This window comes from Trichoplusia ni, chromosome 15 (assembly GCF_003590095.1).
Source record: "Trichoplusia ni isolate ovarian cell line Hi5 chromosome 15, tn1, whole genome shotgun sequence".
Lineage (NCBI taxonomy): Eukaryota > Metazoa > Arthropoda > Insecta > Lepidoptera > Noctuidae > Trichoplusia > Trichoplusia ni.
This window is the reverse complement of record NC_039492.1, coordinates 7,407,704-7,425,800: the sequence shown is the minus strand read 5'-3', so window position 1 is coordinate 7,425,800 and position 18,097 is coordinate 7,407,704. Positions and strand designations below refer to the sequence as shown.

The following is an 18,097-nucleotide window of genomic DNA, read 5'->3' as shown; positions in this document are numbered from 1 at the left end:
TTATTTTCTTTTAACTCTCTCTCAAGTTATAAAATATAAAATGAATGGTGTATACTTAATTTATCTTAGATTGTCTATCACCCTACATAATAATTCTCTACAACCAAATTTTGTCATAAGGTTATTCTAGCTTAGTAAATAAACAAAACAAATCAATGGTTGTAGAAATTTTAATAAATGAAAAATTACATAAAAAATATAGGTAACACCTATTGCTTATGTGTAATTACAAATTATTAGATATATTATTTACATTTCCTTATTTATGTAAGAATGTTATTAAAATAGTTGATATTGTTCTTTACAAAAACTCATCACACCAATCCTTCAAACACTGATAACAGTCCGCTGATTGCTTAGAATTTGCATTGCATGTGTCCTTCAACCACTCTTGAAATAGTTCTTTGTCCTTTTTTAATACCAGAAACTGTCCCAGAACTGTGTAAGCCTGTAAACAAAACATTTTGATAATTTATTATACATAAAATTGAATTAAGTTTATATTTGTTTAGTTAACTTTTATTTATTAGCAATAACTGGAAATGCAGTAGGCCCCTATTTCTATTATACACATTATCTGCCATCTAGTTGATATAATCCATCATAATTGTGTAATATTTAAATCCATTGTAGGTTCTAAGAATTTCTTCAATCTTCTGTTCAAGGCTTATTGGCTTAACTTCTATTCTTGTACATTGCATCATGGAAATAGAATTGTTCGTCATTCAGATACAGGAATATTTTACAATAAATATAAAAAAGAAGTGTATCACAGAACTGCCTGTAAGATGACACTGACTCATAACTATGTCAATTTATGTAAATATAAACTATATTTATAAGAGCTCATATTAAATACAGGTACTCATAATAGATCTACTTAAATGAAGGACTACTTAGGCTTGAGTGGCACAACTACATAAGTAGCTTTCAAGGCGATGTGATATACAAAATAATTTAAATAAAAATATACTTAGCTAAAACATATTATAGAATAGAGCATTCATCTGTTAATAAATCGCAATAAAAGAAATCACTGAGCAATCAACAATATTTGGGCGCTAAATCACTAACCTTGTCAAATCCAGCAACTTCCAATCGTTTTCCCAAAACTTCACCGACGCCTGCTAATTCAGTAACAGGTTTCTCTCCCATTGGCTCAGCAACGAAATTCCTGTGTTTCTGTGATGTACTAGACATTTTGAGGAGATTTTTTTACTCTACTTTCCAAAATAATACACAAGCGGTCACGTAAAAGTTATATCAATAACGAAATAACGATTTATTTAACGGCAAGCGTGCGGCGCGCAACAAACAACTCTTTCGAAGTGTACAGTGTTGCCATCCATCATGTCATTAAAACTACTTTGGCCTGCTTAGAATGTACATGTACGAAAAACAAGTGCTTTTTAATATAAATTATATTTCTTCAATTTTTCGAAAATCAATTTTAAGTTTTAGACAAATAATTAACTTCCGTTAACTATTTTATTTATTTATGTACACACAAGAAACACTGCCCACATGACCACATGGCACATATTTACGTGTCTTTCGAAACAGGAAAGGTGTGATATTTATTTCTAAAATGGGATGGATGGTATACAGCTCGAGTCCTTTACTTGTCAGCGTTGATGTCTCTACGACACAAAAAAAATTAAAAGTACAATGTTTGCTAAAATTGCCCCCTGCAACTGCAACGTGGAAAACTCAGTTAAATAGTAACATAACATTTTAAGATTACATAGAAAAATGTTAAATCAGTTTTACGGACTCGCCATATGGGTACCTCATGGTGGCCTTCCACTGTTTTACTTGTTTTCTTCATTATTTTATTTGGCCTATAACAATGTAAATTACTAGATTATAGTTCATGAAATTCAATAAATTGTAATTTATTTTACAACCTTCCATCACCCAACAAGCAGAGCATTGCAGTTATACTTTGTAATATAATATAACTCTTTATAGTCATCTGTTAAACGACTTTCGACTTGAAACCTTTGACAAATTTACTTTTTTGCAATTAATTTTCGTTCAAGTTAAAGTTACAACATGATATTTCAATCTGGTCACACCTTCTCACTCGTCAACAACAAAACTTCAAAAGGCCATTTTCAAACTGGATTGAATTTAAACAATAGTCAATCAATCAATACTTTTGCTTTACGATTCCTCGGCTGTTCTTGTTAACTTTGAACACTAAAATGTATTATGTCCAGTGTGCCCTAAAACCAAATAACACTGTTTATCTATCAGACTTTAGCTACTTCAAAGGATAAAAAATATTGATTTATTGAATTTACTAAAAAAATGTGATATGTGTAGTAAATATTATGTAAACAATATTAAACTGCTCTGCTTCTTTCAACAAAGTGCCTATCGAAAGAATGAATTCATTTTCGGTAGAAAAGACGCAACTTTTATGTCATTTATGCTGAAAATCTAATCTGATGTTTGCCTCAGAACTATTTTGGCAAATTACTGGAACATAAGAATTTTTGATAATAGCGCCATGGAATCAAGCAGAGAACTTCCTATCGACTGGAGTTTACAGAGCGCAGTTATTTTACAAGATAAAGATGCGGCATTACGTGCACTGGCTAGAGGTATCAACATATAAATTACAAACAATATTTTTTATATCTCATAGTAAATTTGAAGTATGCTTCGCTATAATAATGGGCACAATTACACACAATCTTAATATTACAGGTGCAAATCCACATAAGGTCATTCACAAAACTATAACTCCATTTGGGGAGGCTGCAAGATTGGGGAATGTTGATTTGGTAAAACTATTTATATATTATGGAAGTGAGACAGGATCAGAAAACTCTCGATCTATGTCTCCAAGACATAAGCATGTGAAATGCTGTAAACGTAAGTTAAGACACAGTGTACAGCAAGATGAGTCTGTTGCTAAATGCAAAGCTTTAAAAGATAGAAATTACAAAGATTATGATTCCTTTGAAACATGTGAAGCTAAGACATCAAGATCAGACAAGAATCAGGGATATTTTATCTTTACACATAGTGAGGGATCTAGTAGTGATGAAAGTAAAACTAGCAGTCTGAAGTCACCGGTAACATCATCTTCTTTGACCCCATCACCACAAGCTGACTTAGAATGGGATGAAGATATAGTCAATGTTGCACCAACAACTAGTGAAGATGAGACCTGGTCTACAATGTATAAGTTAGTAATATATTATATTTATTTGATTTTCAGAGATTTCAATTTGCAAATATTATTTATTGTGACATTGTGTAACTCTAACATTAGTTGAGTACCATATATTATATTCTACTGCCTTTATCTTTAATTAAATGATAATTGCAAAATAAACAATTGTGCCATGTCAACTCTATTAAGATTTAATGTGTATGTTTCAGGTGGTACGCATCTATATTGGAGAACACGGGACCAGTATTAGCATCTGCATCTCTTGTGACTAAGGCTATAGACAAACTAGATGGCTACAAGAAAACTGCTTTACATTATGCAGCAGAGGAAGGCCATACTGAAGTAGTTAGGACATTAATTGAAGCTAGTAAATATATTTATATATTTTGAACAAATTGAGAATAGTTTACTGAAATTGAATTCAATATTTTTTAGCTCAACTGTACCTACTTAATGTTGTACTAAATTTGTTGTTACTTTAAATTTGAAATATTTAAAATATATATTAATTCATAAAAATAATACTAATGAATAAAATTGTAATTGTTTCAGAATGTAAACTAGATATTGAAACTACTGATGGATTTACAGCCTTGCACCTAAGTGTTATCAACCATCATACTGATGTAGTCAATTTGCTTATACTGGCTGGAGCCAATGTAAACCCCCAGACTCATAAAAATATGACTCCACTACATTATGCAACATCAAAAGGTTTCTTAGACTTGGTAAGAAGGATTGTTACATATTGTATTTGTGATTTGTCCCAAGTATGAAAATCCTTTTGCTAGAATTTGTATGAAAACATGTTTAGATAATTCAGTAAAAGTTGCATAAATTGATCACCTTTTGTATATTTATCATACAATTTCAGGTTGAAATTTTAGTAACTAATGGAGCTAAATTAGGAGCTAGAGATGTAGCAGACAGAGCGGCGCTGCACTTTGCGGCGAGCGCGCCTAATGTGGAAATACTACGGTACCTCATTGACGCTGGTGCTGATGTCAATTGCGAAGATGGCCTTGGTAGTACGTTAGGTACATTTTTATTTAGCTTTGAACATTTCAGCCTTCTCTTTTTGAGGGAGAAGATTTCAAAATGCATGTTTCCTGAAATGTCTTTTTGTTGCATATAGTTTTTTATTATTTTGATCCAAGTTATAGTAGCAGTTATGTGTTAATAAATATAGATATTACAGCATACCCACCAATTTGTGAAGCTGTTTGGCATAAACATCCAAAGAATGTGGAATTGCTGCTGTCCCGAGGTGCTAGAATAACTCACTCACACAGATTACTACACAATGCAGTTGTACAAAGACAGGTATAACTTTTGACGCTTTTGAAACTCTTTTCTACAAAAACATATGTTTGTGATTGCTGTATAATATGTGGATAAAGACCATCTCAACATTAAAATGTTCTAGACTGCAGTGTCTTATAATGTAGGCGAAACTGGGTTAATCAATTCACGTTCACTCTGTTTTAAGTTGCCGCCTACATGTTGATTCTATTATTTAAATAAGTTATTTGGTTTCATAAGCTAAGTATAGTAATTTAACCAAACACCAATCTGCATACTGTCTGGTTATTTTTAAACAATAGTCATCTTTGTTGAAGTCCAAATTGTCATTTCATAGTTTAGGTCTTTTATGTTTATATGAAAATTTTCTAAAATTCATGTATATTTATTTGTATTTCAGGTAGAAATCGTCAAATTGCTTGCTACATATTCTGGTGGCGCAAACTTATATACCGATAATGGTGACACACCATTTCTTTTAGCAGCAAGATTAGGAGAAATCACTATTTTGCAATGCTTGCTGCAGAGAGGTAAATAATAACTTTATCATTTATATTATACTGATATTTACACTAAAAAGTAGTCATTTCCTGGGGCATGTCAGTGACAGGACCGGGGAGCTAGAGATAAAGGGAATCTATGTGTGCTTTTTGTTTACGGCACCCTGACAAATCATGTTGCCCTCATACCTGAGATGACCAAGGCCCCAACTTCTATATTCAATGGCCGATTACGGAATGGCAATTGGATTATTGGACAATTTAACACTGAATATCTAATTAAATATTGTGTCGGAAAAATGCTTAGGGGAATACAAAAAGTGTTATTTTAATCCTATTTCCATTCGCTCTTCGGCCATTGTGAATAGCAGAATTGGGGCCCTGAACTAGCTTTCACTATAGTAAAAAACCTATAAGTATGAGTCCATCCTTTTTTATTGTGTTCTAGGTGCAAATCCTAATTGCCATAACAGTACAACTGGTGCAAATTGTTTACACCTCGCTATTGAAAGTATGAATAATATGGACGAGTTCGAGATATTGCTGCGAGAGTTATGCGACCACAACATTGATATAGATTCTACTGCTCTGACGGCCGACACACCGTTGAATAGGGCTATGATTTTAAACAAGTAAGTTGTTACACAAAAAATTTCACCTATTCCAACATACTAGTGACAAAAATTGTAAAATGTTAAGAATCCTGGATACCCAATATAGGAATCTGTAATCAATATCAATGCTCAAACTTCCAATATGGGAATGGTCGGTGCCTATAGCAGGGGTTTTTTTGTGATAAATGTATTTCACTAGAATGTAGTATTACTTTATGTTAAAGAAGCCTACCGGCAGTATCACACTGCATTACCTGGCCCATAGTAAATCGAATAACGTAAACTATTTCGGAAAATCCTCGGTTATTTATAATGGAATCTAATGAAGTTACTATCGCAACATTTTGTGCGCGGGTAGAATTTAGAAAAATAGACATTTGCGCCTAAGCCTGCAGTTAATTGCTATATTGAGGCGGATTATTCATAAAATAGCTCATAGGCAGTCACTTCTGGCAAAACACTGGCATTACCACTTACACTAGAAGCCAACCCCCACATAGTTGAAAAAAGGCTAGGATGAATGAGGCCTGCATGCTCACTAACATTATGTATTCTATTTTTTTCAGAGATGGTGCTGCGGTTTTACTTATTCGCTATGGAGCTGACGTAAACAAATGTCAGTTAAAATTAAAAACTTTAAAAAATATAAATATTGCCAAGAAAAGAAAATCTCATGGTCTAGCATCTATGTTGCTAAAGGCCGGTCATTATGTCCCTTTCCCTGATCCAAATGAACCAATACCAGACCCTAGTACTGCAGCACACTGGTTATATTACGCAATCAGACACCCCTTAAGTCTCTCAGACCTCTGTAGGATTCAAATAAGAAATGTTGGAGTGAAGACGACTAAAAAACTCTATCGTTATATTCAGTCCCTTCCTATTCCCAGGAGCTTAAAAGAATACCTTCTCATGGTAGACGAAGGTTTACAATAACATAAAATTAAGCAACAAGACAATGTCTATATGCGTCTTTATTTAGTAAAGTACATAGTAGTACAAAGGTGTACATAGGGTAAAATATAAAATATTTGTTGATAAGAATAATTATGTATCTATGACACAATGTTTGTCCATAAAAGTCATCAAAATTAGTAAAATCAGTATTTATTTTGTAGCAGACTGTAATAAAACTGTTCATAGAGAATGAGTATTAATGTTATTTTAATTGTTAATTATTTTATGAATGTTTATGTTTATACTATTTATTAAGGAACTATTCAAGAATTTTGGAAGCATTTTTCTCGAATAAACACCATACTATCTTGTTTGTATACAATTAAATCACGATTATTTATAGATCTGTTATTTAGTGTGTATATTTGACTACACAACTCATTCTCATTATTTTTTGTCAAAGTTTTATGTAATGTAGTTGTTAACATAATCTAGTCTTATCCTAATATGTGTAGTGATAATACAATGAGTAATTAAATTAAATGATATGAATTCAGTTATAATAATACTAATACATGATTATTGTAACATCAAATAGCATGTTAACCTACTTACACAGGGTGAGTAAATTATAATGTACCTATGTTATTAATAAAGTACATGCATATGAAAATAAGTGTTTTTAATCTCAGTGTTTTCATTAACTTTAAAAATTACAATGAGCACTCATTTTTTATAGTTGTGTTTTAAAAACAATCAATCCAAACTTTACCACATGTGAGGTCATTCGTGAAATATACTAAACAATGGCAGAAATGTAAAACTATCTTTTATACAAATGCAATTCAAAATATTATTTTATAAAATAGTGTACAACTACTCCTAATGGTAATAAATCAATAAAATAAAATTAAAATCACAATAATTTTCGAACAAAATAATAATTTAAATGAGATGGGGGATTTTTAACATTTGATAAAACATTTTTATAAATAATATAACAGCATTAAAAGATATACATAGCACTTTAACAAACTAACATGCATAATGCTATTAAAATAAATAATAGTAATTACAGCTTGATGCTAAAGTCCAACTAACACATTGTAGAAAAGTGCACTTACATATTAACAGCAATTCTAGAATATAAGGTGTTTAGTGACCTTAGTGCATCCATTTCAAGCTTGTTTAAAAGAGGTTAAACTTCAATCATTAGGTCCTGACATATAGTCGGTTGCACAGCGACCTTTTACATCTGTCATGGCTTTGAGTTCTGGGTATGTTTCCACCAAATAGTTAACCAGATCAAAGTGTTTGTTTTCTATAGCTTTATGTAGAATTGTTTGACGATCGGCATCTTGGATATCAACTCGAGCTCCAGACTGTATTAGAAATTTAATCGTCTCGATTTTACCTGAAACAATTTTTTTTATTAAATTTAAAATGTTAGAAATAAAATTATTTCAAAAAATAATTTCTGAACAAGCAAGTGGTAAACCAGGTAATAAAACAAAGGTCAAAAAACTAATTGAAGTAATTCCTTTGTTTCAACTCACACCAGTTAGTCATACTATTAGTCCTTATCAACCTATGTGGCTATAAAAACACATTCAAACAATATAAGTGATTTGCAAGAGCGGAATAAGTGATTTCAGACATGTCATACAGACTGTCAATAAAAACGTCTATTTGACAAAGTTAAGATGGTGATTATTACCTGCAACAGCAGCTTTGTGTAAAGGAGTTGCTAGTCCACTTTTGGTCTGTGCATCAATTAATGCACCATTTTGTATCAGTATCTTACAAATTTCTACATAGCCTTTTCGTGCAGCATAGTGCAAGGGAGTGTACCCCGCATTGTCTGGGGAGTTTACAGTCACCTTGCTGTTCCTAGCTTTACTTATCAATGATACTACCTTTTCTTCATCACCATAGAAAGCTACAATTAAATAGTCACAGTTTATTAATTAATTCTTCACATGCATTATCTTTTGTACCATAAAATATCAATACAAATATGTGTTAGGCTATCTAATCTGAAAACAACCATAATGTAGGTACTCCATTACACTAGTTTACAAAGATAATGGCTGATAAAGTAGCAATTTCATGTACAAATAAAGATAACATTTACAGCTTGTTTACCTGCATGCCACAAGCCCCTTTCCCAATCCATTTCAGACAATGTTTGACTAACAGATGCATTAGCATGGGTGCAGCTTGAGTGGTCACATTCATGAGGGTGATCCATATTTGCTTATTAAACATAAAATGAGTGTGATGGAGTAAGGGGAGCTTTTTAATGCTTATATGTAACGCTGAAGGGTCCAAGTGATCTCTGTTTCACCAGTGCTGGAAATAATTTTGTAACCAAGCTGACCAAGTGAATTTAGAGCGCTCAGTACATTAGATTTTATGGAAACACCATTCACAACATTCCCGGAACCAGGAAACTTTTTAGAAAGGGCTCTAATTTCTTCATTGCCAAGACCAAAAACAGAGCAGTCACTGGCATGTAGGGAACCCTTAATGGCTATATAAACAACTCCGTCTTCTTCGGTTAATGGTATGGTTGCCAAGTTGGTTGGTGATAGATTTTGACTGCCCTTTGTGTCCATAGTATAAATGAAAAGTTAGTCTTAGGATATGTTTTTCGATATTAAACTTCGTTATCTTTTGTTGGCTGTTGATAGTTGCCAAGGTGCATAGCCTCTTTACTGAAGTTTGTGATATTATCCTGTTCAACAATAATTGAAGGTTCTGGTTCAGAAAACTCTTTTCTCATAGTCCACATATACTCATTATAATCTTGTTTGACAGCTGTTGAACTTGATGCTACAACCTTGTAACCCAATACCTGTAATGTAATAAATCAATATTGGTTACATTACATGCTATGAGTCATAACTAAAAATATTGAATTGGAACAAATTATGAAAGGAATGTTGAAAGAACATACCTCAAGCGCGCTGAGAATAACACAAGGATGTTGTAAATAAACAATAGTAGAATCGTCGCAGTAGCCTCCACATGCAAACCTCTTGAGCTGTTCTATGTCACCAGCTACACAGAAATTGTTTTATTATGACGACACCCACACAAACTCATTTAATAATAAAATGAGAAGAGGAACTTTGTGCTTATTATGAGGCCTTTAAGTTACATAAAAAATCAATGATTTTCTCCTATTTCTCATTTTACTTTCATAATATTGTCAACATCTACCTTTTAAGCCGGATACCAAAACACGCCAAGGGTTTTTATGTCCATATGATGCTAGATTACCTCTAATCAGAATGTAGGGCATTGATTACGGATAATGTTGCACTTAGATCGTATATTTTACAATACAAAATGGTTATTTAACAAAATACCAATTACTTACAGCTGAACACAAACACAAATTGCGTTGCAATGCGATACAGACGATAAAGTGAACACTCGGTCGTTGCCAGTGTGGAACAAAAGCTAGCAAGTTTATACCTGCATCGATATGTTGAACATTACAGCAGGATAGCGAATAATAATTCCTATAAGAGTGAAAAAGAGCAACGTATATGAGTGGGAATCATAACTCCACAAAGTGACGTAATGTCCCAGTTTAGAAAAACTTTGAAGCACAGAGTATAGAAATAGGACGATTCAGTAGCTGATACTCTCGACTTTATTACCAACGAGCAAAAAAAAAAACAAAATTCTAGGTGTTGATTGATAAAGAAAGTAAAAGTAAATTTGAGCAAACATCTAGTAAAGAGCAAGTTTTTAGTTAGTTTTTAAAGGGCAAATGGCGCCCTCAGGGCCCCAATTCCGCTATTTACTATAGCCGATGAATTAATTAAAATTGGCTTAAAATTACACTTTTCATATTCTCAGCATTTTTTCTATACAATAATTGGTAATTTTGTATGGAACGGCACACTCAAGGTCAATACAATGAATTTCCAATTATTGTGTTAGTATAATGCTTAAGAGAATAGGAATATGTAATTTCAAATTTAATCCAATTGCCATTCATTCATCGGCCATTGCAAATAGCAGAATCGGGGCCCAGATCTTACGAAAGACAATGAATTACGGTGAATATTTAATAAGACATTGAAGAAACGGCAAAAGATCGGTTGATGAAAAGTTCTGCCGCCGATTCAAAGATACACATCAAAACGACCTAACGGAACTATTCAAAGATATTGATTAGCATTCTTTCAGTCTATGTGAAGTAAATAATACATTTTACTTACTAAGCAATAATGTAGGTAAACCGTTCACGTCGCGGCTGAAGAAGTCTTAAAAAAAAACTACAGTCTTTGCACTCAGTCGTAGCACTAGCCGCAACTAAACATTCTGTGCTGCTTTCATTGCTCACTGCTTATTCTCAACAAACTGTATGCCATACCTTAGACACCTATTTGTAAATAAAACATCAGAACTATGCCGTTGCTTTGAAATATTGTCGCAATAAACACGTGCGATATGTCGGATTGACGCATCGGATAAACAAATTAATAATTGGTTAAACTGGTCTGGCGGGTGGACCGCAAAAGTCTTATAACTTCAAAACAGGCGGCAAAACAACTGCACATATGATCGTGATTCACTTTTTAAATACTAATACATACATTTAATTATAGATAATTTCCTTACGGATACTTTATTAACTACTTAGTTATAAATAACTTCGTATTTGAATGAATGGAGGGTATAAGTAGAATGGTTACGTTGTCTTTGTCTTCACACATACCTACACCCACTGTCGCTCTGTGTATTCATACCCTCGCAATCCCTTTCGTCACGGGTTGTATATTTTGTAATAATATTAGGTAACGTGCCGCAGACGTAAACAATTATTTATTTGTCATATTACGTGAATGTGTCAGCCGCAGTGTGTGTACTTCACTTCATTATCCACATTTCGTCGTCATTTACTCTTTAGACTTGCTTATTAAAATACCAGTAAAGGTGTGTGTGGTGTGTGTGTTAGTCTTATAGAATAAAATATTCGGTCTTGTACCATTCCTACTATTGGCGTTCTGAGATGGTGCCTAGAAGAGATGTACCTATATTTTTCTGAATCGTAGGTAGTATTGTTTTTTTTAACAATTACTCTCATATCATACTGCTACCACAGAAATGGTACCTAACATTGGGCTTGAGAACAATACATGTAATGGTTCAAATATTGCCTCGTGTTTGCAACATAACATGGCGCAGTTATTAAATACTTACCTGCATATCAGAAGTTGAAGCGAAACGAAACAGGAACGGTATTTTTGACGTCTGCGTTTAACCGCGCACGTGAAAGCTAAGAGGCAGCGACATTTGGAGCCTCGCTGTGAGCTTTTATTGTAATTGCTGGCGGCAGGTAAGTATTTTACAGGTGACCCTGAAATGAGTACCTGCCTGCAGTACACGTATAGGTATTTTTAGTTAAAATAAAGCTATTATAAATGTTATTGTATCAGGGTTTCTATTGAAGCATAAATAAAAAAAAGTATTGAGCTTCTTTTGTCATAAATTATAAGGTTCCCGGCCGTTTAGACGAAGCCTAGTTTTAGAATCGTCTAGGGGGCTCGAAGAATATCTGTAAGAAGAGGTATTCTTTAAAAGTATGTCTGCTACCAACTAACTTTGATTAATTATGCAAACACGCTAATGAGTCGAGTACCTGTAAAAGTTCACAACACCACACGCAGATTTCTCACAATCAATGCCATCTTTATTCCAATGTGGGTGAAGCGAGTTAAGTCCGTTAATTTCCTGCCAGTCATTGTGGTGAACCTAGCTCTAGACTTCCACACGCGACATACATTTGTTAATTGTGTGAATTGTTCTCAACTTAGATTGTATCGTCGACTTGGCTACGACTACGATTTTCCTGTCGCTGCTGAATTTGTTCATTTCGGAATATCGCTTTCAGTTAACTCAGAAGGTAGAAGAACAAAGTCTTGTTCGAATTATTTTGACTCAAATTACATTTGTCTACTAGGGGAGAAGAAGGAAAAGAATATATAATAACTTAGTTTTGACCCTTAAATTGGCAAAGAAACAGGATAGTGGTAAGCCCTAAAATTTGAAACTCGGAATTACAATCAGTGTCTTTTTACGAATTTTATTAAAACAAACAATTAGTATCAACACCCGCTAAACCCACTCATTTTCTTCATTAACACTTTGATGACAAGAATTAATTTGGATACTGAAGCAGGTCAATGTAGTAAGGTTTTATTCATGAATCCTTAAAAGGCACAAAGGTTAAGTACTCTTTTGTGCCTTACTTAAACGGTTTGTAATGTATAAATATGATTTATATTATCAAAAAGGAATAAGAATATCAAACCAGTATTCATTATACCTACATATAAGCATTTTTTAAGATCGCTGTTTTTTAAATATTTAAGTGAAAATTCTAGAGTCCTGTTAGCTAATCAGAATAAGTTTCCAACACCTAGAAAGGTCTGTTACTTTTAAGCCGTTTTAAACACAAATACAGGGTAGCACAGTACTTAGTGGTTAAGTGGTTCTGAACACCATAGCATGTAAAATTTACACCTACTACTAGTTAGAGGAGTTGTGCGATATCTTGGCGGCAATACGGCATTCCTTACTACACCAAATAAACTTTCAAAATGGCGGAAACATTTATTGGACAAAGAATTTCCTTATTGGACCCCATAATTTTATCAGAAGTCTCTTATATATCAATTATATTAAGTGGATTCCAAGTGATAGCGTCTAACGTTAATTGGACGTAATTAATCTTTTCAAAGTTTTCTTTTCAATTTCTTAATTATTTACATTCCGAAATTCCGAAATTATTTTTTAATATCTTATGGCATGATCGTGATATCTGTCTCTGTACCTTACAAAATTACAAGAACACGTTTTTACTAGAAAAAGGAGACAGAAAAGACAAAAATGATTATTTTTATATTTGCCTCCTTTATTATTTACTTTGGCCACATTTTTATTGAAAAAGAAAGTTTTACTTAATACAACAATTTTATTCTGTGTTTCCAACTTATTCAAAGTTTTCATATACACAATAGGCTATAACTGCTTCTTATCTTCGAATTATGAATAATCTCGTAAGTTACAAAACGTGGTTTTCATTTCCGTAGATTGAAGAAGATGTTGATTAAATTTCCTTTAAATTCGAAATAAGTGTGTACTTACCTTTAATTGTGTAGGGATATTGACAGCTAAAGAAGAGTACACGTGGTTGCCATGCCTGAAGTAATTGCGATAAAATCAATAAACAAAGGTTAGTTGAGTTTAAAGATAGACAAAGACAAAAGTTCCAGTATGTCTGAAGAAGACAATCTGACATTACGACTTTTATCTATTATCTTTTTTTTTAATTTAAAATTAAATATAATACGTCTGTCGAATAAGGTGTTCTGTTGATCATCCATTGAAATAGTTCCAATGCCGCAAGAATTCCTAAACCTATTTTCATTCCAATTCTGAAAATAAAACTTTTTAAACAATTTTATGGGTATAGTGTAAACACTATTTATTCAATCTATCTCCTTACGTTTTGTGAGTGTTTGAGAATAATTTCGGCCATATGGGTTGTTGATGTGAATAGATTCTCTACATCTGTATTTCACTTTGTAAAACTTTATTTACAGGAAGTACGTGTCATAGAAGGTAACTGGTGAACGTAATTGGAAAGTGGGTAGGTCGGTCCTATTGAATGGGCTCATAGATTCGTGTTTTTTTATTTCAGGGCGGGATTCTCTGTGAATACATGCCTCACGGATCCAACCCTCATAGCCACCATCGGGTTTACGTATTTTAGCCCCAGACGCAAAAACAGCGATGATGTAAGTTTATTCTGTCGGTCTGAGGTATCATAGCTTCCGAATGGATGGAAGGATTTCGATTTGAGGGTGAATTAAACAAAGTTAGATATGTTTGATAATAATCGGTTGAGGTTTACAAGTTGAGGTAGACTTAAAAGTAGAGAAAGAAATGGAATACGGAAATCTGAGTGTCAAGCGAGAGTATTAATTACTACATCTCAGTCTTTGAACTTCTGTCGGGGGATTTTTTAACTTTGATATTAATCTTGTAAAAGATTTTTGTTTTATTTTTATTTTTTTAATATATCCCGTATCCACTTTTAAAGCCGTTCATATTGGAGCCTAAAAATACTCTGTAGGCAGGTGTGAATCTTACGTCAGTACTGATTACAACAATCCCAACTTATTAATAGAGACGTGTTCCACCCCACATATTTGTAGAGGCACCTCGACTGATTTCATTAATTGGAGATCCTTATTGACAACTCATTAATAAGGTGTATCCTGTTAATGAGGGTATTAATACAAACCGGTATTTGAATACCTTCTCATAAATGATTACACGTATCCTGGCGTGTGTCCCAAAAGGCACTATCAAAGAGAATATCAATATCGGAGCTAATTAACATGATTGTCGTAATTACTTGATAGGTACTGGTCCTGTTTAATAATGGATAGCTTTTGGTAACTAGTGGTAGATCACAGGTTTGTTCGTAAATTTCCTTTACCGTAACTAAATACTAGTTAGATTTGTCCTGCGGTTTTACCTGCTCTGGAAATTGTATGTCTATAATTTGAAAACGTATTGAAGAAATAAAATATATTGGTAAAGTCTTTAACCAATTAGACCTGATAAAAATAATGGATTCCTTTGATACTGATCCTACTGATTTAAATAGTTTCAATTTTTTATAATAATTTAAAACCTCTGGGCTGAAATTCTATTGTTTTAGAGAGAATTGTTCCTTGGCTATTGTTTAGTGATGATGATAAGACTTCCATCTAAAAAATATGGAGTATTTTTAAAGTTCGACGTAGTCCCATATGTGACCTCTTTGTAAAATGTACAACAGCAGGTGGTGTCGAGATAGTATAAAACACTGCGCCAATCAAGTCCCCAAGTGCCGGCCGGCTACGGTTGTCAAGCAACCCTAGGGACCTATATGGACTTCAAAATGTATTCCTGTATATTTTTACTAGCAATAGCAAAATACGTTCTAAATAAACTTCAGCGGACGCGAAAGATGATATGGAATTAGGCTGAATTAGATGATTTATATAGAATTAGGCTAACTACCATATTCAAAATCTGTAGGCAATCGAAAAGCCCGAACTTCAGATAGTATAGTTAACTATATTATCATTAAATAAAAAATGGAGACGTGTGGAGTGGCAGTTAACATATTTATTACTTAACACAAGTATAAGCACTAAAGTATTTGGGCCAAATACTTGGTTTTATACATAAAGTAACATATAAGGTATATACTTGCCTATATTCTTTACACTGGCTCATCTTGTGATTGCCATAAGCCTTAAGCACTATACTAACTGATTCGATCTTATACGATCGGCCGTCAAACGCGATTGAGATCGGAAAGTCAACCTTAGTCGTTCGGCATAAAGAGCATTGTTAAAGTGTAAAAATAGGATGTCTATCTTTCGATTGACTACCTTAACCATCTTTTACGACACTCAGATGAAAGGGGATTACTCTTTGCCAAAAACTACGAGAATTGGCAAGATGCCACATAAGTTTATAATGATGTGAATGAGGACTATTATTTTCCATTGTTTTGAATTAATGGGTTGGTTATCAAAATCTTGGCAGTTGACCTTTACTTAGATAGTATGAATGTAATATGAGTTTTCCCCTTTACTTTTAATAAAATTATAATCTATTGGCTCTACATCTAATGGATTTCCAGTTAAACGGATTTTGATAGCGAATGTTTTTTTATGGATTCTTAGATACTAAAGACAGTAAAACCGGAAGAAATATCTAACACCTATTATTTTAATTCAGCATAGTTATTCATTAGATATTTTTCATTTTGTCACACTTTATCGATACTTCTATACTAATATATAAAGCTGAAGACTTAAAAAGTATGTTTGTTTGAACGCGCTAATCTCAGGAACTAAAGGTTCAAATTGAAAAAATATTTTTTGTATTGAATAGACCATTCCTTGAGGAAGGTTTTAGGCTATATCCCATCACGCTGCGACTAGTAGGAGCGAAGATACAATGGAAAATATGGAAAAAGCAGGAAAAAATATTCATCTTCGAGGGCTTCCGTTCAAAAATTCCTAACTTCTATCTTCGGCCGAAGTCGCGGGCAACAGCTAGTTTATTATGAAAAGATTACAGTACAAAAGCTCTGATGACAGGATGTTTGATTTTTAAATGTTTTGTATGGGAGACCTCATTGGGTAAGGGTTGAGTAAGTATGCTTAGGCAGAGCCATTTAAAATTGGTTTACCTGGACGAGTCCTCCAATATCAAATGTTTACATTTATGGAGTCGTCGCAGAAAATCGGAGAAACGGGAGTAGAACAGGCGGACTGAAGATTTCATAAAGAATTTTCTACGTCTTTATTGAAATTGTTTTTTGTACATTTTTGATCTTGTCTATCTACATATTCAATTTGTTTATACAGATCATAGTCATATAATATACATATATTGTACCTACCGATATATGCATGAAAATCAACGGTTTTTCTTCAGGAAACAGGAATTGAAAATGTTCCAGATCTCTCAATTTTTGATAAATAAAGAACTATTTTGTATTGCAATCCCATTTATTTCAGATTTGTGTGTTTTTTAAAAAACGGAACCGTATTTCAAAGGCTCTACCTACTTTGTCCGCCTGTCCGTCCATCACCGGGCTATATCTCTTACCCTGGATAACTTGTTAGTTGAGATTTTTCATGGATGTCGGGTATTTATGTAGGTTTGTACTGTCATAGATTTAACGGATGACCAATTTTCCACTAATTTCTTTTATCTTATCCTAGTTGTATGCAATCCTTAGTATCGTGATTCTGATTGGCACACTTGGCGGGTTTTTTAAGACAGTTTTCTGATTAAGCATTTTGCATTTCAGACGTAACAAACGGTAAGTTGTGAAATAAGACACGAAGTAAAAAAAGTTGGGTTCAAATTCTGTCTGCCTATAAATATGAATCCGTATAAAGGATCTTAGTATTAATTTCTAACAAAATTTAATAAGTAGGTATTGTGTTACTATAATTACGCTGAAGGACAAACTTATAAAGGTCAGTTAGGTTGTTTCTAAATAAATAATTAATAATGTTTTGGTATCAGAGGTCGTTATGGGTGGTCCTTATGTTAACAATTAAGTAAGGTAGGTTTAAGGAATGTATTAATCAACTTTTTTTGTCACCAAGGAACACATAACTTTAGGATTTAATCAAAAAGACTTTCTTTTAGTATTTAAAACTCTTTTATGTCATAAAGTATGGATAGCAGCTAAATCATATGCCAAGTCAATTTCAAGAGATAGAAGATGTAAACCAGTTAATATCCAAGGCGTTCCACCTCTTCACCATTTGAAAAGTTTTCATTATTAATTAAAATAGTTATAGGAGAATTCTATTTCCTAAATTAATAGTCTAAAGGATTAGAATACCTGCGTCTTAATTTTGCAGATACTTCAAAGTTTAGCAGTTCACTATTGAGATTTGGAGAAAATGTTCAATTTCAACTTAGGTCTCGGATTTCAATGTTTAAAGTGAAATAGAACTAGAAACTTGAATATCTTGAATGAC

The 18,097-nt window shown here is 33.1% G+C and overlaps 4 protein-coding genes across 7 annotated transcripts; 1 reads left to right on the top strand and 3 right to left on the bottom strand.

The window, feature by feature from the left end:
- Positions 1-262: 262 nt before the first annotated feature.
- LOC113501506 (barrier-to-autointegration factor) lies at positions 263-1,335 on the bottom strand. Its single transcript, XM_026882682.1, has 2 exons — positions 1,075-1,335; positions 263-448 (listed from the first exon to the last, which is right to left on the bottom strand). Exons 1-2 carry the CDS (start codon positions 1,198-1,200, stop codon positions 302-304), a joined length of 273 nt encoding a protein of 90 aa, XP_026738483.1. The 5' UTR covers positions 1,201-1,335; the 3' UTR covers positions 263-301.
- A 266-nt stretch (positions 1,336-1,601) lies between these two features.
- On the top strand, positions 1,602-6,756 carry LOC113501505 (serine/threonine-protein phosphatase 6 regulatory ankyrin repeat subunit B-like). Of its 4 annotated transcripts, none has more exons than XM_026882680.1 (9): positions 1,602-2,609; positions 2,716-3,199; positions 3,397-3,554; positions 3,740-3,915; positions 4,062-4,215; positions 4,377-4,510; positions 4,890-5,019; positions 5,438-5,621; positions 6,170-6,756. In XM_026882680.1, the coding sequence occupies exons 1-9, from the start codon at positions 2,516-2,518 to the stop codon at positions 6,537-6,539; spliced, it is 1,884 nt and encodes a 627-aa protein (XP_026738481.1). In that variant the 5' UTR covers positions 1,602-2,515; the 3' UTR covers positions 6,540-6,756. The 4 variants fall into 4 exon arrangements, with proteins under 4 accessions (XP_026738481.1, XP_026738479.1, XP_026738482.1 ...); XM_026882678.1 differs by having other exon boundaries at positions 4,062-4,224; XM_026882681.1 differs by having other exon boundaries at positions 1,603-2,609; positions 4,386-4,510.
- Positions 6,757-7,460: 704 nt separating this feature from the next.
- On the bottom strand, positions 7,461-9,049 carry LOC113501502 (ankyrin repeat domain-containing protein 39). Its single transcript, XM_026882673.1, has 3 exons — positions 8,646-9,049; positions 8,218-8,439; positions 7,461-7,914 (listed from the first exon to the last, which is right to left on the bottom strand). The coding sequence occupies exons 1-3, from the start codon at positions 8,749-8,751 to the stop codon at positions 7,706-7,708; spliced, it is 537 nt and encodes a 178-aa protein (XP_026738474.1). The 5' UTR covers positions 8,752-9,049; the 3' UTR covers positions 7,461-7,705.
- On the bottom strand, positions 8,776-9,911 carry LOC113501503. Its single transcript, XM_026882674.1, has 3 exons — positions 9,726-9,911; positions 9,460-9,563; positions 8,776-9,357 (listed from the first exon to the last, which is right to left on the bottom strand). The coding sequence occupies exons 1-3, from the start codon at positions 9,805-9,807 to the stop codon at positions 9,160-9,162; spliced, it is 384 nt and encodes a 127-aa protein (XP_026738475.1). The 5' UTR covers positions 9,808-9,911; the 3' UTR covers positions 8,776-9,159.
- Positions 9,912-18,097: the final 8,186 nt, after the last annotated feature.